Consider the following 27222-nt stretch of genomic DNA (forward strand, 5'->3'; position numbering starts at 1 on the left):
CCCAGCCCTCTCCCGGGGCTGCAGGCCGGAGAGCTCGATCTCGCTTTGCACCGCGCGGTCCCAGGAGGAGACAGCCGCCACCGTGCCGGGCCTCTGGGCCACTTCCCGGAGGTAAAGCCTTGGCCTCTCGGTCATCCTTAGCTTGGAGCCGCCCAGAGCACAGCTCCTGGGCCGGCTTAGCTTCCCCTCGGTAGTCCCAGGAAGATCCTGAGCAGCGCTGACACGGGCGCTGGGCACTTTCTCCATGACCTTGGAGGCCCTTAGCAGCTCCGCAATTGACCTCCAGAGGCCAAAAGACTCCAGAGACTCTGGGGAGAAACAAGAACAATCCGTGCGTAGGGTCGGGTCTGCGTGGGGCTGTGGCAAGTGAACGCTTACCTCTTCCAGGAACTCAGATAGGACAGAAGCGAACGAAAGTTCTTGAGCGCTTTGGGAAACACTGATTTTCACACCAAGTCCCTCCCTCCTCCTGCCAGTTCTCACCCTCTTTCCTACCATGGGATCCACGAATGGGGGGCGGGTTGAGGAACGCAAAGTGGATCCAGGCGTAATTATAGCTATAGCTCTAAGAGTTAATATGCCAAGATGTGATGAATAGGACAAATAATGAAATCTGTGGTATTCTAAATACTGATCTTTCTAATAGCACTGCTGTGCTTATTAATAAACCTTGCCGAAAGGATCAGAACACAACAGCCTGACATCACCTGTATGAAAGTTCCGCGCAACCCATGCGTTTGTATCCAAGCCCCTTACCGTCTGTTCTGTGGAAACGTGACCGGTGTGCTCCTCGGAAACCTCAAAAATCATGCTCTAAACCGGTTATGCAATGGCAGAAAATACAGCTTGAAAGTTTTATAGCAACAGTACCGTTTACTTTTCCTGAATGAATTTAATTGGTGCAGCTGCTTCTTGTTTGTTACTACAGCTTTGGTTTTGTAGCTTCAACCTTGTACATCAGTGAGCACATCCAGCACTTGGAAATACCAGCACAAGTATGGCATTTTCTCTCACCACCTGTGCTATCAACTGCAGATTTCAAGCTAATCATGGTGGCTCACGCCTGTAATCCCAGCAATTTGGGAGGCCGAGGTGACAGGGTTGCTTGAGGCCAGGAGTTTAAGACCAGCCTGGGCAACCCAGTGAGATGCCATGTCTACAAAAAAAAAAAAAAATTAACCAGGCCTGGTGGCACGCACTGTAGTTCCAGTGACTCCAAAACAATGGTAGAAGCCCAGGAGGTAGAGGATGCAGTGAGCTATGATTATGCCACCACATCCTAGCCTGACACTGTCTCACAAAAAAAAAAAAAGAAACTTAAATAAAACTGTAGATTTCCTCAAAATATGCTGTCACTTTAATTATCCTTTGTGTATTTAATAAAAATTATAAGCCGGGCTTGGTGGCTCAGCCTGTAATCCCGTGCCTTTGGGAGGTTGAGGTGAGTGAATTGCCTGAGCCCGCAGGTTCGAGACCCGCCTGGGCAGCAAGACCTCATCTCTACAATAAATCAAAAAATCAGCCGGGCATGGTAGCGCATGCCTGTAATTCCGGCTACTCGGAAGGCTGAGGTAGAAGGATCGCTGGAGCCCAGCAGGTCGAGGCTGCGGTGGCCAGGAGCGGCCACTGCACTCCAGTCTGGGCGACAGAGTGAGACTCCAACTCAAAAAAAAAAAAAAATTATATACTGGTTTATGTTTCGCATACCCTGAGCCCCTGAATGTGGGACATTTAACTCAACTGGAATTGTCTTTCGTTTCTGTTTTTTCACCAACCACACTCACTTTTCTTTTTTTGAGTTGGCGTCTCATTCTGTCACCCAGGATGGAGGGCAGTGGCACGCTCCCGGCCACTGCAGCCTCGGCCTGCTGGGCTCCGGCGATCCTTCCGCCTCAGCCTTCCAAGTAACTGGAACTACAGGCACATGCTACCATACCCGGCTAATTGTTTCATTTATTGTAGAGATGAGGTCTCGCCAAATTGCCCAGATTGGTCTCGAACCCGCGGGCTCAGACAATCCTCTCACCTCGGCCTCCCAAAGTGCTGGAATTATAAGCATGAGCCACTGCGCCCGGCCACACACATTTTTCTTTTCTGCAATTTTTAGAGTCAATCACTTGGGAGGCATATTTAAGGAAGCAAATTTTAGATAATAAAATGAATGATCATTTTAGATAATAAAATAAACCGCACAGCTTGCTTGTGTGAACTGCAGAAATACTCAAATGTAGGTATATATATACTTCTGCGCCAAGGAACGATATTTTGTTTTAATTTCGAAGCCACTTTATGTGCCGTGGTGGAACAGGACCAGACTCTCTTGTATTCCTCCAGCTGTATAACAATCACCTGTGGACACAGTTAATTGACATCACGGCTTTTCTGAGTGCCCCAGTGATGATTTTGTTCTCTCTATGGACAAGCTATTGTTCAGCCATCTCAGTCCCTTAATCTGGCTTTGGTTGTCCTGAGGAAAAAAAGCAGTTTTTTCCTCTCTGCTCTCACACACTCGCTCAACACAATACTTTACCTCTGGCCACCAAAATGTGTGGGGCTTTTTCCCCACTGAAAACCAGTTCTCCAGTGGCCACCAACTCTGTGACCTGTATGTACCCAGAGTTAGTGTCAAATCCCATAGTTAAGAGCTCAATACTTGGCCAGGCACAGTGATCCATGCCTGTAGTCCCAGCACTTTGGGAGGCCACTGTAGGAGGATTGCTTGAGTTCAGGAGTTCGAGACCAGCCTGGGCAACATAGCAAGACCTCATCTCTACAAAAAAAGCAAAAAAAATTAGCCAGGCATGGTGGTGCATGCCTATAGTCCCAACTACTTAGGAGGCTGAGGCAGAAGGATCTCCGGATCCCAGGAGGTCGAAGCTATGGTGAGCCATGATGGTACCATTGCACTCCAGCCTGGTTGACAGAGTGAGACCCCTGACAAAAAAAAAAGGCTGGGCACAGTGGCTCATGCCTCTCATCATAGTACTTCGGAAGACTGAGGTAAGAGGATTGCCTGAGCTCACAGGTTCAAGACCAGCCTAGTCAACTTGGCGAGATCGCATCTCTACAATAAAATCAAAAAAATTAGCCAGGCATAGTGGCACATGCCTATTGTTCCAGTTAGTTGGAAGGCTGAGGTGAAAGGATCACCAGAGCCCAGCAGTTCGAGACTGCAGTGGCTGTGAGCGTGCCACTGCACTCCAGACTGGGCAACAGAGTGAGACTCCAACTCAAAAAAAAAAAAAAAAAAATTCAGTCCTGCAAGACTGCTCTCACTTCTGAGATCAGTCACAAGTCCCAGGTTGTGACCTGTGCTTCTGTCCCACTGTAAATCTGGGTTCCCATGACCTGCTACCCCATAGGTCTGATTGGTTTGCTAGAGCAGTTTACAAAACTCAAGGAAATACTTTACTTATGTTGCCCATTTATGATGAAGAATATTACAAAGGATACAGCTGAATAGCCAGATGAAGGAGATGCATAAGGAAGAGTGTATGGAAGGGGTAGGAAGCTTCCAGGCACCCCCACACGTTCAGTTTACCCAGAAGCCCGAACACTGTCCATGTGGCTTTTTGTGGAGAATGTATTACACAGGCCCAACTGATTACATCATTGGCCACTGGTGATCAACTCAACCTTCAGCCCCTCTCCCAGCCCCAGAGGTCAGCAGGTGGAGCTGGAAGTTCTAACCCTGTAATTACATGGTTAGTTCCCCTAGTAACCAGCCCTTACCCCGGAGCAATCTAGGGGCCCACCAAGAGTCACCTCCTCTAAACAAAAGATGCTCTTAGCACCTAGAAAATTCCAAGGGATTTAGAAGCCCTGTGTCAGGAACTGGGGTCAAAGACCAGCTATTAGAACAAAAGATTTTTCTAGCACTCTAACTACAAAAGTTTTAAGAGCTCTATGTCAAGAACTGAGGGAGGGACTAATATTATATTTCTTGTTATTTCACAATATCACAGGTTGTCACACAACAGGCCCCTCCCCTTTTTTTGGCTAAGCATAGACGTGCTGGTGTCAATTACCAGGTTCCTCATTAGCGTGCCAGTTGTAAAGTCTAGTCAGCCATGTCATAGAAACTGTATTCCCTAATAAATCCACAGCAGTTTTACATTCAACCCAATTTACATTCACATTTTGGGAAAAAGCCAATATAATGTTTAAACTTGATAACCACTTACTACCATGAATTATTTTCTTTACTGTGTTTTTCTCTTCTGTAATTTAACTCCGAGGGTGAATGTAAGGATTCAAAGAACTCACGTGTGGGAAAGATTTAGTTAGTGTGGTGCCAGTCAGTGTAGACACTAAACAGAAATTCAGATGTTAAACCATACCATTTAGTACACATCTCCACCCCATTTTAATTTTGTTACTTATTATGTTTGTTGAATCCAGTTACAAATGAGAAGAGCCACAGATTGGGGTCTTCTGTTTTATTCCCTTCTTGCAACCGGTTTTAGAAACATTTAGGGCCTTTGCTTTACAGAGTGAGGTAACAAAGGGACCTCCGGCTAGCATCACTCACACTGGAGTTTCAGTTCAAAGTCAAAAATGGGACTGTAAGTGAGAAGGAAGCCGGGACCTATATTTTTCTAATAGTGACATGCCTACTGGACATGCCACTTTGTAGAAGAACAAGATTATTCCTAAATGGTCAAGGATGAACTTCAGGGTACAGTATCTTGGCTTTTGGAGAAAAGACACATTGAAAACATGAGAAATGGATGAAAATTGGTTTTATGCATTTCATTGTTTTCTTTTTTTTAGAGACAGGATCTCTCTCTGTCGCCTAGGCTGGAGTGTAGGTTGGAGCACAGTCATAGCTCACTCCAGTCTTGAACTCCTGGGCTCAAGGGATCCTCTCATCCAAAATCCTGGATATCTAGGACTACAGGCCCATACCACGATGTCTGGCTAATTATTTCTTGTAGAGATGAAAGCTCTCTATATTGCTCAGGCTGGTCTTGAACTCCTGGCCTCAAGCAATACTCCCATCTTGGCCTCTCAAAGAGTTGGGATTACAGGTGTGAGCCACCAGTCTATGCTTAGGTTGTGAGTCTCTATTATAAGGTATTGGTGACTACCATATTGTAAATATAATTCACAATAAGCATTCTTGCCCCAGAATAAATTCTCATCTCAAATGAGGACCTTAAAAGCCTTCCTTTTCTTCTAATTTGCTGATGTCATGAAAGAGTAATCTGTCAGATCTACCTATGAATTCAATTCTAAGCTTATTTTCCCATATGACTCATTAGGTTTAATGATGGAAATTGCTAGTAAGAAGATCACAGTTGATAAATTGTCACAGTTGTGACATATTATCAAATCCTAATAATTGGTGAAGGAGTTGGGTTTTCTTCTTCCAACACCTTGCTTTTTAGTCCTTGAATTTGGAAAATTGGTAGATGCATGTCTTTGTGCTGCTATTAAAAAATATCTGAGACTGGATAATTTGTAAGAAACAGAAACTTATTTCTCACAGTTCTGGGAAGTCCAAGATCAAGTTGCCAGTAGGTTCAGTTGTCTGGTAAGGGCCATTCTCTGCTTCCAAGATGGTACCTTGTTGCTGCATTCTCTGGAGAGGAAGAAATGCTCTGTCCTCACGTGGCAAAAGGCAGAAGACAAGCAAGTTGAATGCCATGTGAAACCCTATAAGGGCCTGAATCCCATCCACAAGAAAAGGAGCCCTCGTGGCCTAATTACCTCTTAAAGGCTCCACCTCTTAATACCATTACATTGGCCATTAAGCTTCAATACCTGCATTTTGGAGGTGGCACGTTCAAACACAGCAATATGAACAATCATTCATTCAACAATACTTGCCAAGTGCCTACTGTAAGGCACTCACTGTTGTGGTACGCATCTTCTAACATGACTCCCAATGTCCTCAGTTTCCTAGCGTTTATGCCCTTGTAAATCTCCTCCCATTAAATGTGGGCTGAACTTTCTAGTAAGGCAGGAACTGGCAAACTTTTTCAGTAAAGGTCAGGGTGATAAATATTTTTGTCTTTGTGGGCTATATGGTCTTTCTCCCTGTTACTCAATTACATTGTATCCATAGACAATATATCAATGAGATGGACTGTGATCCAATAAAACTTTTTTATAAAATCATGTGGTGGCCCAGATATGGCCTGCTGACTGTGTTTGCTGACTCTTATTCTAGCTAATCAAAAAGTGATGGTATGTCTCTGAGGTTATGTTCTACAAAGACTCTGACTTCCATCTTGCCTTCCCTCTCTCGCTCTAACCCTTTCTCAGTTGGGTGGAAGTGAACTGCCTTCTTGTGAGCTCAGCTATAGAGAGTTCCACATGGGAGGGGAGCCTCTAGCCAACAACCAGCAAGGAACTAAAACCTCTGTTCTGACAGTTTAGGAGGAAGTGGATACTGCCTAAAACCACTTATGTGAGCTTGGAAGTCAATTCTTCCCCAGCCCAGCTTCTCTAGCTCACACTAGGACAGTGAGAGACCCTGAGCTGGGGAACCCAGTCAAGCTCTGCCTAGAATCCTGACTCACAGAAACTGTGAGGCAATAAATGTTTGTTATTTTAAGCCACTGAGTTGTGGGACAATTTGTTACACAGCACTGTATAAGCACTATGATAACCACATTAGCTAATCAATACATACCATGATATGTTTCATATAACAATGAACAAGAAAACAATGCTGAATATTGTTTTTTCCTTTTGGAGAGACATTGTGTGAACACATTGTGTGAACATGAGCATATTAAAACTTCCAAGACACCCTACAAAAAAGAAATAAGTTTAATTTTTGTTCAGTCAATCATTCCCCCAATCATGTTTAATCACAGAACTACTATTTAGAGCAATTTAAATGTATAAATGCTGGAATAAGAAATCATTCCATTAAAGAAGTAGTGATTGCCAGCCTGCCATTTCTCCCTAGGTTGACTAGCTAGTCAGCAAAATGGATGTCTTACATAATGAAAATAATTCTGTAGAAATGTCAACATATAGGTCTGCACACATAACGTGCTGAACATACTCACACATTTAGGCCCACCAGCAGAGACAGCAACTCCATTCCTTCTGTGATGTTCAACTCAATTATGTAACTCAGTAATCCCTTAACACAGAGGATAAGAATGATTTTGAGAACTTGCTAAATAAAAATCTGTATGTTGGCTCTTGGAGGAATTTCACATAACAACAGCTGGACATCTTATGAAACTAAGAATTTGTTTTGATTTAATGTTGATTCAGAAGGGGGCATTTAATTTCCCACATTGTCATGAGGTTTTTATCTGAACAACACATTACTGTAATGCAGTTGGCCAAGATACATCACTGCCTTGCTTCACACATGAAGAAACTGAGGCTCAGACAGCAAATGACTTGTAGAGCTTCAATTTGGGGGAGTCAGAGCAAGGATCCAAATCTGGTGCTCACGATGTTGTGAAGCTCTTCTGTAACATTTCTAAAATTGTGCTTAATATGGCACATGCCTTTCTAATACATTCTTTTTTAAAATGTGCTTCTGTCTCATTCAAGTGTAGTAAGAAAAAAGGCACTGCAAATATTTGTCTCATTCTAGAATTCTTCCAACTCTTTAATAAAGCTTCTTCAGCTACTCCAGGCCACGTTGTACTCTTTCTATTCTTGGGATTGATAGCAACAGAAGATTACTTAGGAACTTAGATGTTTCTGATGCTCCCAGCTAGAATACCTTGTATATATCACTGACAAGCGGTCATGCAACTAAGCTTTCCTATCTCCAGTAATGGGCATATAGTCTCCTGACACAACTGAAGCTATGAAGTGATTTCCCCCCCCCACTTGGATTGAGCCAAAATCTTCTTCTCTGACATCATTCATTGTTCTTAATTTTGTCTTCCGGGGACTCACAAGCCATGCATAATTGATTTTACATATATCAAAAGTCTTTAGATAGTTGACATATGAGCATACTGTGAGAATTTCTCTCTCTTTTGAGAACGATCATCTGTTTTCTGTAAATGGAAAAATTCATATCTTCTCCTTTTAATTTGTCATCCAAGTGTCCATGTGTACTTGGGTTTATTTTGGAGATATTCTTCTGTTCCACATGTTTAGTTGTCTGTCCCCAAACTAATACCACATGATCTTATTATTATGGTCTTATAGTAAATTCTCTTTTTTCCCCAAATTGGAGTCTCACTCTGTCGCCTAGTCTGGGGTGCAGTGGCATACTGCTTATGGCCACCGCAGTCTCGACCTGTTGGGCTCAGGTAATCCTTCTGCCTCAGCCTTCCAAGTAGCTGGAGCTACAGGCGTGCGCTACCATGCCCATCTATTTATTTATTTATTGTAGAGACGAGGTCTCACCATGTTGCCCAGGCTGGTCTTGAACTCCCAGGCTTAGGCAATCCTCTCACCTTGGCCTCCCAAAGTGCTGGGATTACAGGCTTAAGCCTCCGAGCCCGGCCTGTAAATTCTTGATATCTAGAAACATGTCTCCCTTCCTTGTTCTTCCAGACTGCCTTGACTGTTTTGGGGCCTTTAAACTTCCATAAATATTTTAGAATCAGCCCTGAGGTTACACACACACACACACCTCACAATATCTCTTGGAATTTTTTTCACTGAGATTTCATTGAATCTGTAGATCAAGTTGAGAGAATTAATCTTTTCATTTTACCAAGTCCTTTAATCCAGGAATAAGACATGTATCTTCCAGTTGCTTAGGTTCTTAAAAATATATTTTTCAATAAAGTTTTATAATTTTCTTTATAAAAGTTTGCACTCTTATTTTTTTCTAGGTACTTAGATCGCATTTCATGTTGTCGTGAATGAGATTACAAACTTCTTGAGTGATATAGAGGATAGAGAAAAGCTTATAAATCATGACAGTAGAGCTTAATGAATTATAGAGTGAAGGAAAGTGTAGGGCTCCCACTCTGAATTAGTTCCAGCACCCAGAATCTCCTCTGGTATCCCCTTTCAGTCTTCCTCACTCCCCCATAGCTAAACTCTACCTTGACTTCTAACCCCATCATATAGAACTAGGTATATATGAAACCAAACAAAATGTATTACCTTGTTTCCAACTTCTTTTGTTTAACATGGAATGTATGTAATTTGTCCAGATTGTTGCATATCGCAGGTTATTCATTTCGTTGGTGTATAGCACTCTTTTACGTGAATATATGATAATATACATATTCATTTGGGTACTCATGGATTCTTGGGATGTTGCCAATTTGGAGCTATCCAATGCAGCTGTGGACGTTCTTGTTGATACATTTTATTTATTTATTTAATTTTTTATTTTTTTGAATTGGAGTCTCACTCTGTCACCCAGACTGGAGTGCAGTGGCCGCTCCCGGCCACCGCAGCCTCGACCTGCTGGCCTCCGGCGATCCTTCCACCTCAGCCTTCCAAGGAGCTGGAAGTACAGGCGTGCGCTACCACGCCCAGCTAACTTTTTGATTTATTGTAGGGATGAGGTCTCGCCTGCCCAGGCGGGTCTCGAACCCGTGGGCTCAGGCAATCCACTCACCTCAGCCTCCCAAAGGCGCGGGATTACAGGCTGAGCCACCGAGCCCGGCAATTTTTTTTTTTTTTTGAGTTGGAGTCTCACCCTGTCGTCCAGACTGGAGTGCAGTGGCCGCTCCCGGCCACCGCAGCCTCGACCTGCTGGGCTCCGGCGATCCTTCCGCCTCAGCCTTCCAAGTAGCTGGAACTACAGGCGCGTGCTACCACGCCCGGCTCATTTTGATTTATTGTAGAGATGAGGTCTCACCAATTTGCCCAGGCGAGTCTCGAACCCGCGGGTTCAGGCAATCCACTCACCTCAGCCTCCCAAAGGTGCGGGATTACAGGCTGAGCCACCGAGCCCAGCTCATTTTTATTTCAAGCTGATCATGCTTTCACCAGCATGACCCTCTTGACAATTTTGTGGGCTTCGTATGTATCTAGTTGTAATCTGTTTCATTAGACAAAAGCTCTATCCACAATTCTCTATCCCTCAGTGAATGAGAGTGCTGAGGAAGAATAAGATTCTCTCAAACTCTTTTGCAGTTGACCTTTGGACAATGCAGGAGTTAGGGGTGCAGACATCTTCCCAGTCAAAAATCAACATACAAATTTTGACTCCCCCAAAACTTAATTACCAATAGCTTTCTGTTGACCAGAAGCCTTAGTGATAACACAAATAGTCTATTAACATATATGTAGTATGCTATATGTGTTAATTCTATATTCTTACAATAAAGTAAGCTAGAGAAAAGAAAATGTTATTAAGAAAACTCTAAGGAAGAGAAAATATATTTACTATTCATTAAGTAGAAGTGGATCATCATAGAGGTCTTCATCCTTGTCACCCCTTCACGTTGAATAGGCTGAGGAGGAGGAGGAAGAGGAGGGGTTTGTCTTGCTGTCTCAGGGGTGTCAGAGGCAGAAGAAAATTTGTGAGTAAGTGTATCTGCACGGTCTTGAACAACTGTGTTGTTCAAAGGCAAACTGCATTTTTCATTTTTGTTTTTCAGAGACAGGTTCTCACTCTGTCTCTCAGGCTGGAGTGCAGTGGTGTAATCAGAGCTTACATCAGTCTCAACCTCCTAGGCCCAAGTGATCCTCCTGCATCAGCCTCTCAAACAACTAGGGCTACAGGTGCTTGCCATCACACCCAGTGATCCTCCTGCCTCAGCCTCCTAAAGTGCTGGAATTGCAGGTGTGAGCTACCATAGCTGGCCGTTATTTTTTAAATGTGAGGACCTATGAGGCATGACCTTAAATTTTTCAAAGACCTAACTGTAGGTAGGCTGTTTGCAGTGGCTCAAGTCTGAAATCCTAGCAATTTGAGAGACCGAGATGGTAGGATTGCTTGAGCCCAGGAGTTTGAGACCCACCTAGGAAACATAGCAAGACCCTGTCTTTACAAGAAAAAAAAAAAAAGTAGAGTCTTGCAGTTACACCTTTGATTTGATCTTTGCCCTGAGACCATTTATTATTTTGAGACTCTTTTGCCTGCTGGAGATACTATACTAGATATTCTAAATTTCCACTAAAATTTCCCCAAAACTAGATAGATCTGTCAAGTTCGTTCATGTCTCTCTTACTGGACAGCTAAAGAAGTTAATCAACACTCTCTATACCCTGCTTGGAATCTCTTTAGCCAGGTCTATTTATTTATTGATATATTTTCTACCCTCCACATTAGAGCAGGCAACAGTGTTACTAAACTTTCCACAGCTACATAATGCAGGTCACCTTCTCTCCAGCCTTTCTTAGTAACTTAACTGCTCTTCCAGACACCACTAAACTGTCTTCTCACCACCTTTTAAATTTCCACTTGCTGCCCAGTCCTGACATCAATGTTTAAGTTATATTTTGGCAATAATCTGTTTCCAGGTACCAATTTTTTTTTCTTATTGCTGAATCAAAAACCACCTCAAAATGAGTGGCTTCAACTGATAATCTTTTATTATTTCTCATGTTTCTGAGGGCCAGCTGGGCCCACTGAGCAGCTCTCCTACTCTATGTGTTACTCTCTTTCCTACTGCTTCTTTGTCATAAATGGAGTGTCTACATGTTCTCACTCATAAGCGGATCTTGAACAATTATCGTAATACTATAAGAGAAGGATTGGCAGTAACAGGAAACTGCCAGAAGGTTGGGGGTGGGGTGGGATTGCCTGTAGTGGGAATCTGCCAGGGGAGAGGGGGCACATTTCATCAACAAGGGTACTTGCATAATGAACATTTGTATACCTAACCCTGAATTGTACCCCATATCTTTAAAATAAAAAAATTAAAAGAGAAAAAAAGAAATGGAGTGTGTGTGTGTGTGTGTGTGTGTGTGTGTGTGTGTGTGTGTATGTGTATCTGTTTCTGGATTCATTGATATGCTCCACTGATTTATTCACCTATTTTTCTGCCAATATCTCATGTTTTTATTTAAACTAACTTTATAATAAATAAGTCCTGATATTAAGTAGAGAAAGCCCTACCACTTTGTTTTGAGGCTGTCTTTGCTATTCTTGATCCTTTGCATTTACATACACATTTTTATAGTCAGTTTGTCACCCACACACACAGGCATATATGCACACACACATATACACCCCACACCTGTTGGGTTTTGATGAGATTATACTGAGTAATAGATTAATTTGGAAGTACCAATGTTTACACAGATATACACTGTTTTTTATATCATTAAAATATTGATGAAATTTGTAGTATCCTATGTGAAATACTTGTTACCCTTTTATTTAAGTTGGATTTTTAAAATGCTATTATAAATAATATATTGTTACTTAATAAATATTTGTTGTTAGTATACAGACATGCAATGGATTTTTGTCAATCTTGTATGCAGCAGCCTTGCTAAGCTTATTTATTAAATTTGTCTATTTTCAGTAGACTTAAAATATTTTCTGTATACAATTATGTTACTAATAGATAATGACAATTTTATTTTTCCTTTTACATTGTTATATAGGCCAGACATTGTGATTCACGCCTGTAATCCCAGGACTTTGGGAGGCTGAGGTGGAAGGATAGCTTGAGGCCAGTAGTTTGAGACCAATCTAGTGAAGCCCTGTCTCTAGAAAAAATTTTAAAATTAACTGGGTATGGTGGTACATGCCTGTAGTCCCAGCTACTTGAGAGGCTGAGGTGGGAGATTCACTTAAGCTCAGGAGTTTGAAGCTGCAGTGAGTTATGATCATGCCTATGCACTCCAGACTGGATGACAGAGTGAGACCCTGGCTTTTTTTTTTTTTTTTGAGTTGGAGTCTCACTCTGATGCCCAGGATGGAGTGCAGGGGCATGCTCACAGCCACTACAGCCTTGACCTGCTGGGTTCAGGCCATCCTTCAGCCTCAGCTTTCTAAGTAGCTGAAACTACAGGCACACACCAAAACGCTTGGCTAATTTTTTGATTTATTATAGAGATGAGGTCTCACCAAGTTGCCCAGGCTGGAGTCCCTGACTCTTAAAATAAATAGACATTTTATTTTATTTTATTTGTTTATCACATTGGAATTTCCAGAACAATGTTAAATAAAGACGGTAGTAGTGATCAGAGGGAAGGTTTTAACATTTTACCTTTCATTTTATGTTTACAGTAGGTTTATTGTCTATGTCCTTATTCAGATTAAGAAGTTCCCTTCTAGCTAGGCACAGTGGCTTATGTCTGTAATCCCAACACTTTGGGGTGGAGGCAAGAGGATTGCCTGAACCCAGGGGTTTGAGACCAGCCTGTGCAACTTGGCAAGACCTCATCTCTACAATAAATAAAAAAATTAGTTGGGCGTGGTGGCATGCGCCTGTGGTTCCAGTTACTTGGAAGACTGAGGTAGGTGGTGAATCAACTTGGAAGGCTGTGGCAGGTGGTGACTCAGAAGGAAAGAATAGAAGGAGAGAGTATAGGAGTGATTCTTTATAAAAATAGGGGATATAACTGGGCTCAATGGCTCATGCCTGTAATACCAACACTTTGGGAGGTGGAGGTGAGAGGATTACCTGGATCCATGGGCTGGAGACCAGCCTGGGCAATTTGGTGAATCCTCATCTCTACAATAAATAAAAAAAATTAGCCAGGTATGGTGGTGTGTGCCTGTGGTTTTAGCTACTTGGAAGACTGGGGTGAAAGGATGACCTCAGCAGGTCGAGACTGCAATGGCCATGAGCGTACCACTGCACTTCAGCCTGGGCAACAGAGAGAGATTTTGACTCAAAAAAAAGAAAAAAAGAAGTTCCCTTCTAGTCTTAGTTTGCTAAGACTTTTTTTGGGTCATAAATAGGTGTTGAAGCACTTATCAAAAGTACTTTTTGTATCTGTGGAAATTACCATATAATTTTTCTTTTTTGTTTTGTTAATGATAAAAGTACATGGATTTTGTAATGTCAAATCAAGTTTGCATTTCAATAATAAATCCAACTTGGTAGTGACATATGATCTTTTTCACAGATTGCTGGGTTGGGTGTTCTAACATGTTGGTGGGATTTTTGCGTCTATATTTATGGTAATACCCCTGTATTTTTCTTTTCTTGTAAAGTCCTTGCTGGGTTTTGGCATCAAGGTTATACTGACTTTATAAAAGAACTTGGGAATCATTCCCACTTTTTCTATTCTCTGGACAATTTTGTGTAAATGTAGGTTTTTTTTGTTTTTTGGTTTTTTTGAGTAGGAATCTCACTCTATCACCCAGGCTGGAGTGCAGTGGCATGCTCACACTACTGCAGCCTCAACTTGCTGGGCTCAGGCAATCCTGCCCCAGCCTTCCAAGTAGCTGGAACCACAGGTGTGTGCCACCATGCTCAGCTAATTTTTTGATTTATTATGGAGACAGACAAGGTCTCACCATGTTGCCCAGGCTGGTCTCAAACCCATGGACTCAGGCAATACTCTTGCCTCGGCCTCCCAAAGTGCACGGATTACAGGCATGAGCCACTATGCCCAGCTGTAAATGTAGTATTATTTCTTCCTTAGATATTTAGCAGATACAGAAATTGCTTCCCAGAGTAGGATGCTGCCATAACAACAGCAACACATCCCAAATTATGTGGAATTAACATCCTGCCTGGCAGCAAGAAATTGTTACCAGAGACTTGAAAAGATGGCAATCCATGTTACGTAGTGGAAAATATTTGTAAAACTATAATCTGGAATAGATTAAAGGGCGCATCATACACCTAATGAGTTTGTACTTCATGCAAAGAGGTAGAGAATGAATATTACAAGGATGAGTTCATTGCTCCTGGCTGCATTTGCCAAGGCACTACAAGAAGTAGAGGAGTACAGAAAATATTTGGCTGATGTGCAAGCAGGAATGAAAAGGAATTCAGTCAGAGGTAGCCCCCAATCTCAGGGACTTGCAAGGTTGGAAGGAGCAATTGGTTCACAAATTAAACTAGTAGAGAAAAAACCGAGAAGGCTTTAGAGTAACAAATGCTGCTTAAAACTTCGCCTAGCTGGGCTCGGTGGCTCAGCCTATAATCCCGCGCTTTGGGAGGCTGAGGTGAATGGATTGCCTGAGCCCGCGGGTTCGAGACCCACCTGGGCAACTTGGCAAGACCTCATCTCTACAATAAAACAAAAAATTAGCCGGGTGTGGTAGCGCGCATCTGTAGTTCCAGCTACTTGGAAGGCAGAGGCGGAAGAATCGCCGGAGCCCAGCAGGTCGAGGCTGCGGTGGCCAGGAGCGGCCACTGCACTCCAGTCTGGGCGACAGAGTGAGAGTCCAACTTAAAACAAAAACAAAAACAAAAAAACTCCGCCTAATAGCAAGGACCATGTCAAAAGTATAGTTATCACACCAGGATCTGAATAGGGCAAAGTGTCAGTAAGCAAATACTTTTCAGTTGGGAAAAAAAATCTCCGAGAAGGAACACTTAGAGTTTGGCTCTTTTGGTTGTTGTTAGACAGACAGGGTCTTGTTCTGAGGCCCAGGCTGGAGCGTAATGGCATGATCACAGCTCACTATAACCTCCTGGGCTCAAACGATCCTCCTGTCTCACTCATACTTCTGAGTAGCTAGTACTACAGGCGTACATCACTATGCTGGGCTAATTTTTTTAAAAAATTTTTTGCAGAAATGGAGTTGTGCTATGTTGTCCAGAGTGGCCCCAAACTCCTGGCCTCAAGTGATCCTTCGCCATGATCTCCCAAAGTGTTGGGATTACAGGCGTGAGCCACTGTACCCTGCCTGTGTTTGGCTCTCTCTAAGGAAGACTGATTGCCTCAAAATACGTGCAATTAACTTTAATGAGAAAATAGAAATGTCTCTAAACAATTGTGGTGCATAGCACTGTTTAGAATCAAGAAGATAATTTGCGGTGCGTTATGAGAAATTGGCATGGTCAAGAGAATCACTAGCATTGTCTGAAGGAGAATGTGGTTGTTTGAGGCTGAAAATGACCATGGCCCCAGCCTTGAACAGCAGGATTTCGGAGCTGCTATGGACCCTTGACTATATTGTCCTTCTCCTTTAACAGCGGGAATGTCTATTGCAGTTATGCTTTCCTTGTTTTACCATTACATATATTGTATGCAGGGGCAAGGGCCAGACAACTTATCTTTTTAGTTCAAAGATCCTTGGCTCAAAAGAAGCTCTATCTGCATTTGTAGAGTCTGTTGTGAGTCATTTTATTCTCTGGGCTCTGAGCTAAAAATATTAATGTGATGGAACTGTAGGGATCCCTCCCTTAATAAGTGGTGTTTTGCATGCAGAAAAGGAAGGGAACTGACCGGTAGAATGAGCTGTGATAAACTATATTACTGCCCATGCATTCGAATAACCCTCTCCCCGTACGTGTAGGCTACACCTAGTGACTTGATGGATGTCACTCCTGAGGTTAGGTTACAAAGAGACTGTGGCTTTCCTCTGTGTGCCCTCTCTTGCTTTTTAATTTGCTCAGTGTGATGGAAGCCAGCTGCCATGTGAGCTACCCTGTGGAGAGGGCCGTGGGGCAAGGGAGGCAAGGGAGACCTCCAGCGGACAGACTGAGAACTGCAGGCTTCAGTGCAACCGCTTGTGAGGAACTGGATCCCACTAACAACATGAATGAGTTTCAGAGCCTTCAGTGAGTCTGCAGTCATGGGCAACACCTGGACTATAGCCTGAGACGAGATCTTGACACAGAGGTACTGGTTATGGACTGAAATGTATTTTCCCCCTCCCCTCAACCAAATTCACATGTAGAATCCCTAACCCCCAATGCAACTATATTTGCATATAGGGCTTATAAGGAGGTAATAAAAGTTAAATGAGGTTATAAGGTGGTGTCCGAGGAAGAAGAAGAAGAAGAAGAAGAAGAAGAAGAAGAAGAAGAAGAAGAAGAAGAAGAAGAAGAAGAAGAAGAAGAAGAAGAAGAAGAAGAAGAAGAAGAAGAGGAGGAGGAGGAGGAAGAGGAGGAAGAGGAGAAGGAGGAGGGGGAGGAGACACAAGCGATTTCTGTCTGCATGCACTCAGAAGAAAGTCCAGGCGAGGACATAGCTAGAAGGCAGCTGTCTGCAAGCCAGGAAGGGAGGCCTCACCAGAACCAACATGGATGACACCTGAATCTTGAACTTCCAGCTTCCAGAACAGTGAGGAAAACACATTTCTGTTGTTCAAGCCACCCAGTCTGAGGTAATTTGTTATGGCAACCCTAGTAGACTAATACAGTACCCTACTAAGCTGTGCCTGGATTCCTGACCCACAGAAATTTTGAGGTAATAAGTGTTTATTGTTTTGAGCTGTTAAATTTGGGGGGTAATTTGTTACACAGCAATAGATAACTAATATATGTAAAGGAAAATTTCAAAATCTGAGGACCCCCTCCAAGCTTCGTGTGCAAAAGGGAAGGTCACTGCAGCATTCTCTTCCAAATGAGTAGCTGTTACGAACATTACACATCAGCCAGATCCCCATGGAAAGGCAAATGGTCTCAGGCATATGCAAAGAACTGCCTCCACAGATCATTCAGGAGTAAATTCTTGGCTGGCCTCCATAAACAAAGACCTACCAACTTTAGGTCTGCAATCTAAGTCTAACTCCTAAAGCTAACGTCTGTTTGATTCCACCCTGATAATGTCATTACAAGATTATCTTCCCAGATGCAGGACAAAGCCAAGACTCCCTCCTCCACCTACTCAGAGATGTGAGCATAATTGATCATCCTTCCTTCATTTCCTTTATCTCTTCAGTCATTCACCTTATGTAAAATGTAGATGTACTGGAGACTAACTAAAGTCTCCCGGGAATGTAATGGTTCACCTCACTGCCCACCTTCCTCTCTTCCTACATACCCCTCAATAAAGAAATGTATTACCACCAAACCTCCTGAAAATCTCTTCTGATAAACAGCCATGGATGTGTCTGTGGCTCACGTTTTTCCTGGACACGCCCTACAGCTGACTTAATAAACCTTGATGATTGAAACCTAAGCCTCAGTCACTCATTTCAGTAGTCATACATTTGCCCTTTTTTTTCTAAATTGTCCTCAAAAGATGAGCAGGGGGAGTGTCCTTTTAAAGTGCTTCAAATTCTTGCCAAGGACAGAAAAAGTCAACCTTTCTGGCTGATGAATCATGCCCGTTTCTGAGTTATTAATAGTATTTCCTAAAACATTTTTGTTTACCTCCTATTTTCTTGGCAAAATAAAAGACAAGTTTTGTTTAGATTCAGATTTGGATACAGATAGATAAAGACAAAATAACTGCAATGATATGGAGTTCATGGGTTCCTTGTGTGTACTGGTATGGCTTACATATACATACACACACACACACACACACACACACACACACACGAAGGGGGACCCCAAAAACCAGGAACTATTTTTCAGAGGGTGGGTCCCTTGTAGTACAGGCTTCCCTGCTAGGAGGTGGTCTAGGAACCCATTGGCATCAGTTTATCAGCTAGCATTGTTGTGAGAGACTGTGTTCAGCTTCAGTGAATTTTTTTGCGGGAGAGATTCTTTTAGCATGTTTGCCCATTTCATGATGGGAGATTTATGAGCCCACCTGCCCACACTGCACTGAGTGTTCAGCAGTTTTTTGCTTGTTTGTTTGTTTTGAGTTGGAGTCTCACTCTGTCACCCAGGCTTGAGTGCGGGGGCATGTCCCGGGTCACTGTAGCCTTGACCTGCTGGGCTCCGGCGATCCTCCCACCTCAGCCTACCAAGTAGCTGGAATTAAGGCATGCACCACCATGTCCGGCTAATTTTGGGATTTATTGTAGAGATGAGGTCACACTAATTTGCTCAGGCTGGTCTCGAATCCGTGGACTCAGGCAATCCTCTCACCTTGGCTGCTGGGATTACAGGCTTAAGCCACCACACCCGGCCAGCAGTTTTTGACCCAAAGTGGAAAACCCCCATGCTCATCCTCCCTTTTCACCCGATCTTGGCCTGAATTGTTATGGTCCGAGTAATGCTCAGTTGCTCCCCTTGATACCAGTCAATCAAAGGGACAGGGAACTGGTAGAAAGAAGTTTATTTCTGGGGTCGAATCCAGGGAGCAGAGCCAGACTCAAGGTCTTTCAAAATGGTTCTGCCCACTCTCTAGGTTTTTACAGTTCACTTTTGTAGTCCAGAGTTGTCAGTACTTATACATTAGCCATGTGATCAGCAGAGCATTGTATAGAACTTGAGTTTCAGCCACATTTATTGATAGTGACATTCTCTGTCCAGACTTCCTGGTGCCAGGTATCAGAGGTACCTCATAGCTTTTATTAGTACGGCAGAAGTGTCAATCAAGCTTGCTGTAGAGTAAAGGGCCTAAGACATCATGTATTATGCAAAAGTTATACAAATCACAAAGCTTACAATTACATTGATTCAAAAATTATATAATTCACAAGGCTTACAATAACATTGATACTATTATTCAAACTTAAAACCACTCAGCAAAAGAGAGTAAAAGAAGATTTGTATCTCTCAGTTGATGGAGCATAGACTATAGGGAAATCAACGATTCCCGAAGCTACTCACTGAGAGTGCACAGGAGATAAGGGGAAGTGCATATTTTATTAGTTCTCAGGAATATTGTTCAGGAATGTACAGGAGCGCTTGATCCCTGGCCACATCCTTCTCTAGGGGCTGTGACAATGTAGACAGACATTAGAGGGTCTCAATATCAGTGTGACTTTTTTTGTTTCCCCAGATGAAAAAAGTTCTCAAAAGGAAATGTTTTGCTGATGTGGAAGAGGTGAAACAAAATTTGCAGAAGCACTCATAGGCATCAAAATCGACAAGTTCAAAACTATCTTGAGCCATGGAAAATCATCTTGGTAGGTATATTGCATCAAATGGACAGTGCTTTGAAGGTGACAAGTTTAAATATGTAGTAATTTTTAATAAATTCCAGGTTTTTTGGATCCCCCTTTGTATGCTATATATATGAATTACTATAATTCTTATGAGAATAATATTATATGTGTATACATACACACAGATATATATTACTGTTGTAATTATATACATTTATTATATATATCAATCATTGTAATTCTGTTAATTCATATGTTGAATATTACTAGGTGATCTCAATTATACTCCTATTGAAATAAACCTGTAATTTCCAAAAGTGGAAGAAAATAATTTGCTGAGATGTCAGCTGGGGAGTCTTCTCGGAAAACCCTGGAAACAGAGAGCTACCATACAAGATTCAGTGCCTGGACACCCTTTAGCAACATGTCATTAAACAGACAGGTGAGTTAAATACTCTAGAGCAAAACAAGTTCAATTTGTAAGGCTACTTTTATTGTGATATATTGGGTCTTATGCTGTCTTTTTTTTGAGTCGGAGTCTCACTCTGTCGCCCAGACTGGAGTGCAGAGGCCGCTCCCGGCCACCGCAGCCTCGACCTGCTGGGCTCCGGCGATCCTTCCGCCTCAGCCTTCTGAGTAGCCGGAATTACAGGCGCGTGCTACCACGCCCGGCTGATTTTTTTATTTATTGCAGAGATGAGGTCTCGCTGCCCAGGCGGGTCTCGAACCCGTGGGCTCAGGCAATCCACTCACCTCAGCCTCCCAAAGGCGCGGGATTACAGGCTGAGCCACCGAGCCCGGCTATGCTGTCATATTTTTAAAGAAAGACCCTCTAGAATTTAATTTTTGAGTCAGTTTAAAGAAAAACAGACCTAACTTTGTCCAAGTGACAGTCTCTTTGCACTCCAGTCCCCAACTCCTACCTTGAGGCAGGTTCCAGATCTGCCTCCCGCTTTTCTCTGTGCCTCCACCGACAAAGTAGAGACCGCCAGGACACACACAAGTTAGTGTAATGAGGGTGGGAGGTGGGGGGTGGGGGAGGTGAGAGGAAGGTGCTTTTAGTGCTGGTGATGTGGGAGTATCCATGCATGTTTCCCTGTGTGTTTCTACAATCCTCTCTTCCCTCCTGTGCTGACTGGATGGTTCCATGTGGCCTGGGGGTGCCAATCCTATTTTAAGATAATATAGGAAGTTGTCATTGAATGACTTAGGACAGTTCTAACGATGGAGAAGGCAAACCTGGTGCGCAGAGCCCTCCTGGGTTCAGTCTCACTCACTAGGGAAGGAGACCAGACAGGGTTGGGGCTAAAGCCTGACCTCTAATAATAAGACAGTGAGTATTCTATGTCTATCTGAGCAAAGCTGGACTGAAACCCACGTTTAGGGAACTCTGGTTCTATATGTCTTCCCTGGAGACACAATTAACACCAGCTATTTAGTAAAACTTATTAACTGTAAGCTTGGTGGGTGCTATGAAGATCCAGGGACTTGATATATTGGGTCTTGTGTTGCCATATTTTTAAAGAAAAACCCTCTAGAATGTAATGGACCTTCAAATGGTCCTGTTTTCGCAATTAAATTAGCATAGCCTGTATGTGTTTTCAAGATGAAATATATGGACTCTGTTTCAATAGGCGGCATTAGCCCAGGTGGAAACATGAGCCAAGAATCATTACCTCTTTGTTTTCCTGAGGCCCCTCTGTAATTATATCCTCACTAGCCTTTCCCACCAACCCACCCAACAAGTCTGGGCTTGTCAGTATCCCTGGGTAAAAACAGTTTAACCTGAAAGGAGAGTCCCCTACTATATATGGGAGAGTGTTTTGTGAAATGTAATGTGCTGTGCAAATATTAGTTGTTGGTAGATTGTCTAGAGATTGCTAAGCAGCTAAGAGTAAATCAAACTGTACTGCAAAATGTCATCTCCTCTTACCCCCTCATAGCTCTTTCAGGAAAGAATTGCTCTTATAAGTCATTGGTTTGACCTCTGGACCAACAAGCAACGCCAAGAATTCTTATCCACAATTTTTTTACGATGCACTAAATCACAATTAAGGTAATTGTAGCCTAATGATATAACTTTCATTGGTTCTTAAAGAAAACAAAATATAGTAAAAATGTTTATATAACCTTTAATAAGGATTTTCTTTTTGTTTTTGTCCTAGAAAGAAAAAAAAAGGCAATTGATATTTTAAAGTTTACCAACAGACTTTTCTAGTGCTTCCTTCCTTTTTTTTTTTTTTGAGTTGGAATCTCACTCTGCTCATTCTATTGCCCAGGTTGGAGTGCAGTGGCACGTTCATGGCTACCACAGCCTCGACCTGCTGGACTCAGGCGATCCTCCCGCCTCAGCCTTCCAAGGCTGGTACAGGTGCATGTACAGGTGCATGTACAAGGCAGTACAGGTGCATGCTATAATGCCTGGCTAATTTTTCTGTATTTATTGTAGACACGAGGTCTAGTCATACTGCCCAGGCTGGTCTCTAACTCTCAGGCTCAGACAATACTTTCGATGCGACCTCCCAAAGTGCTGGGATTACAGGCATGAGCCCCTATGCCTGGCCTACTTCTTTCCTTCTTGAGGCTGAAATGGAGACTTGGTGAGGGGGTGCTTTAACACCCTCATACCATGGTGGGACTGTTTGATTTTGGCAAAAACTTGTCAATGGCTTCAGCTAGTGAATTTTAAATATTCTTTTAGTATATCAAATTCTCCTTGGAACTATCAGACAGACAGTATATTTCAAATGGGTATCTGGGCCATAGGTGAACACTCTGCAAATAATTGTTAATGAATGGATGGATCCAAAAAATATATACAAGTGGTAATGATGGCACATTTATGGGCGAGACTTGTATACACGTGGGTAAGGATTGCCAAGGAGGAGTTCTTCTTATTCCTCCCCTTCTCTGACATTGTGTTTGTAGTTTACTTTCAAATATTCAGCCTAATAAAGAAGGACAAAAGTATGGGCTTCACAGCAACTTAGATGAATTTAGAGTCCATCATACTCAGTGATCTATCACAGATACAGAGAACTGAGTACCCATATGTTCTCACTCATAAGTGAACCCTGAATATTTATCATAATACGACATGAAAGGGGTTGACAGTAGCGGGACACTGCCAGGGGAGGGAGGTGCATATAGCACTAATAAGAATACGTGATCTCAAACCAGGCCAAGTGGGAACCAAAGGGAGGCCCAAACTTCACCTGTACGACGACCATTTATGTACCTAACCCTGAATTGTACTCCACATCTTTAAAATTAAAAGAAAAAGAAAAAGAAATACTTAGCGGCCAGGCACTGTTGCTCACGGCTATAATCCCAGCACTTTGGGAGGCCAAGGTGAGAGGACTGCCTGAGCCCGTGGGTTCGAGACCAGCCTGAGCAACTTGGCGAGACCTCATCTCTACAGTAAATCAAAAATTAGCTGGACATGGTGGTGCATGCCTATAGGCTGGAAGGCTGAGGCAGAAGGATCACCTGAGCCCAGCAGGTCAAGGCTGCTGGGGTTGTGAGTGTACCATCACACTCCAGCCTAGGTTACAGAGTGAGACTCCAACTCAAAAAAAAAAAACTTAGTTTAGACAATGTGATATTTGTTAGTTGAAATTACACCCAGGGGTAGCTAGTGTTCTGATCAGGACTTAGTACTCTAGGGGTCATTAGCTAGCTCTGGGTTGGAAAGGTCAGGATACCTCAGTTATTCCAGATACTTTGCTAATTAACATAGCAAATATCAGATGTTAGTTATTATGAATGGGGTATTCAAATGTATAGGCTGATGGAAATATTCTAGAGAGCTCTCCAGTGTGCCTGGATCTGGTTGAAGAATTCAACCGGGCTGATAGCAGGTGCCTGGAAGGATGGTTTCCTAGGATTCATCTCCAATAAATGGCCCTGTGTCAGTCTGGCGGATTTCTGCTAGCCTGAGGCCAGCAACAAGGGTGATAACAGAATGCTATTTCTGAAACATTGCCCTTTATCAATTAAATGAACCTGTCACCTAGAGGAGAGGGAGTTGGAACTTCATCAAGCCTACAGGGGAGATTGTGTGAAGTAGTTTGGACTTATTTATTGTTTTTTTTTTTGTTGTTGTTTTTTTAGGGGAATGCTAGATAAGGCACTATTTGGTGTTGGTTGCTTTCACTAGAACCTGGAGGTGAGGCAGCAGGAGAGGCCAACCTTTGAATTTCTTAGATAGCTACCAAAAAGTATCTGAGAACTGGTCATGTGCAAATTGATTTATTTGAGCTGGCGATATCTGTCTCACTCTTTCTTAACACTTTTTCCTGCCCATCTCTTTTGATCAGTCATTTCTCTTCTTCTTCCTCCTTGGCAGCTATCCTGCATCTGTGGGCACAGACACTGATTATTAACTGACTCCCTGATGGAATCACAGAAGGAGACAGGCATCTTCCTGGCTCTGTTGAAAGAGACTGCAAAGATAGGACACAGAAAAACAGCCAATGTTTAAAGATCTGGGGAAGGGGCATTTTGTGGTAGTCGTAGGCTATGCTTCCTATTACTCCAAATTTGCAGCTTTCTAAATGAGAAAATAATATATCAAATCCCACATTTAGACCGGCTTATTGCACGGTGGTCTAGGCTCATGTTACCATAAACCAGGCAATTTTAGTTGTGACCACTGGAGGTCATTAGAGAGCTTGTGGTATATTTTGAAACAGTTTAACATAAGGCCTGACATTTTGTCACGAGAAATTGCATTTTTGTCTGGTACCTAAATTCTTCTTTCTGTGGGACAAAAATATAGAACTAACTGGTTCTGTGAAATTACTCTGCCTTGTCTGACAGCAGGTGTATTTCCACCTAAAGCAGTTTGTATTTCATGATTCCATGAAAATCAATACAATCGACTTTCCGTTAAACATTTTTATGAAGATGCAATTCATATACAATAGAAATCAATCATTTAGGGATACAATTTCATGGTTTTAGTACTATCATAGAGTTATGTAACCGTCACCACAATCTAAGTTTAGAACATTTTCATCATCCCAGAAAGAATCTCCCTACCCATTAAATTCCCATCTCCATCCCCCCAGATCTGGGTGAACGCTAATCTACTTTCTGTCTATTTAGATTTGCCTTTTCTAGACTTTTCACACAAATGAAATCAAACAGCATGTGGTCTTTTGTAACTGGCTTCTTTCACATATCATAATGTTGTCAAGATTTGCCCGTTTTGTAGCATGCATTAATACTTCTTTCCTTTTTATTGACAAATAATATTTCATTTGTATGGATGTGTTATAATATTTTATTGATTCATTCATTAGCTGATGAGCATTCAGGCTATTTCGCCATTTTGGCTATTGTAAATAATGCTGGCATGAACATCTGCATCCGAGTTTTTATATATGGATTTTTAAATTTCTCTTAGGCATACATCTAGGAGTAGACTTGCTAGACCCAATGGTAACAGTAAATCAACTTTTAATTATTAAATATTTCTTTTGAATCATATGTAGTCCTGTAGTTTCTTTCCCCTCATAACTGTGAATAAACTCGTCAACTGAGAGATAACTTAGCATTATTTGAATATTTGAAATCTTTATATGTAAGCTAAGCTTACATTTGTAATACCTTTTTTTAAGGTAGAAAGGCCATTCTTTTAGATGTTTTGTGATTTTCAAATAATTTTGTTTTTGTTTTTGGGGTTTTATTTTTGGTGGTGTATGCCTGAAGTTTCAACTACTTGGAAGGCTGATAATTTTGTTTTGATTTAGGGAGTTAAAGTTTATAAATAGGGTATTGCAATATGGGTGGGAGGAAATACATTATCACAATTTTCTCTTAAAGTTTTTTTCTAATTTCTATAAGATATATTTTAAAATGTGAGTTTTCTGTTCTAATAAATATTCTCTATTGTTAAGTTTTAAGATGATTACTTACATGGAATTTTATGATATTTAAGACTAATTTTTTCAAAGGTTCAGCTCTTAAATCATCCCTCTGGAAAATTCTCCTTCTCACCCCATTTAAATGGCCTCTCCCCTGGGAAGCCTTCTCTGCTTATCTTTCATGCCCAGCAATTTTTCATACCTCAGTTATGGCTGTTCCCCAATTCATTGTGCTTCCGTGTCCCGTGACTAATGGTTTCTAGTGGTGTCCTTTCCCTGCCGCTTGACTAGGTTGACCTTTCCTGTGACTCCTTAAAGGAAACTGGGCTGTTTGTGTCTGTCACAGTTGGAGAAACCCACAAGGAGTCTGAATCAGTCTCCTTGCCACACTGGTGAGACCGGTTTCAAACTGCCTCTGCTTAGCAGCTTGCCATGCCTCAGAGACAAAGTCCTTTCATTCGGGAGCTGGAGCTGCTCAAACTTGTAGTTTTCCTGGGTGGGTGGGGCCGCATCTGTGCAACTGAATTCCCAGGAGGGGGCTGCAGTGACTCGGAGTGGTGTGTGTGTCTGTGTGTGTGCTGGGAGAGAAGGGGATCAAAACAGTTCATGAGGAATTAGCTCTTGTCACTTGTCTTCATCAGAACAGACTGAAAATGACACTTATGTAAGAGAGAATAGACCCCATTCCCTCTTCAGCGCCCCCATCCACTCTTTTCAAGCAGCCTCTGTGCGGGCTCAGTTGAGGACATCGTCTCCACTGTGATCTGTGAGGAAATCTGGTGTGTAGCTTTTCAGAGACATCCCGCTGGGTCGTGTAGAACAGCTAAATCACCCTGAGTTGCTGAATGTCCACTTAAAAGGAGAATATTTCAGGGTGGAGGTGGTGAAGCTGTTACAGAAAAAAAAATCATCCAGTGATACTTCTTGAAGACGGTAAGGCAGATGTTATTCAGGACCATCATGACAAGCATAGGGACCACCATAAAGGGGCCTAGCAGTGGGGGGTCAATTCCAAATACAGCATGAGCAAGTAGGAATTGACAGCCAAGAGCAAGATGGAAAATTACGTTGAGGTCCTGTCAGGGGAAAGAGGGCTTCTGTCTTCACTGGCCTAGCTGAGCACAGGCCAGGGTGTTCAGACATTACCTGTGAGCAAGATGTGGGGGGTGGGGTGGGGCGTTGCTTAGAAAATGAGGAACCTGATCAGATACTGGGGGTGGAGTTTCTTGCTAAACTCACTTAGCAGGGTTCTTTGCTAAAACTGGACTTGACAAAGAAGTATACAGATGAGTCAGGAGAAGGTTCAGAAGCCTGATTGAAATTTGGTCAAGCAGATAACTTTTGTTGGAGAGGAGAGGGGAGTATTCAAAGATAAACTCTACACCTGTATCTAAAATAACTGCTTTCTAAATATCCAAGGCAGGTCTGGAAATCCAGGTCATTCTGACTCTTCCTTCCCCTAATTATTTAACTGAATTAATTTTTTTTTTCTTTTTGAATTGGTGTCTCACTCCGTTGCCCAGGCTGGAGTGCAGTGGCATACTCACAGCCACCCCAATGTCAACCTGCTGGGCTCCGGTGATCTTTCCGCCAATGGAATTAAATATTGGCATTTGTTGTCAGGATGGCTTTGCG

The 27222-nt window shown here is 42.5% G+C and overlaps 1 protein-coding gene across 1 annotated transcript in view; it reads left to right on the forward strand.

The window, feature by feature from the left end:
• Positions 1-27222, forward strand: part of ECT2L (epithelial cell transforming 2 like) — a 102873-nt gene continuing 75651 nt past the window's right edge. The window contains exons 1-3 of the mRNA XM_021711479.1: positions 1-111; positions 19988-20159; positions 21661-21773. Coding sequence (XP_021567154.1) covers positions 20058-20159; positions 21661-21773 — 215 coding nt within the window. The 5' untranslated portion in view covers positions 1-111; positions 19988-20057. The remainder of the gene's footprint in view (positions 112-19987; positions 20160-21660; positions 21774-27222) is intronic.

Source organism: Carlito syrichta, unplaced genomic scaffold, assembly GCF_000164805.1.
Source record: "Carlito syrichta isolate Samal-C Ts95f unplaced genomic scaffold, Tarsius_syrichta-2.0.1 Scaffold302318, whole genome shotgun sequence".
In the NCBI taxonomy this organism is placed as follows: domain Eukaryota; kingdom Metazoa; phylum Chordata; class Mammalia; order Primates; family Tarsiidae; genus Carlito; species Carlito syrichta.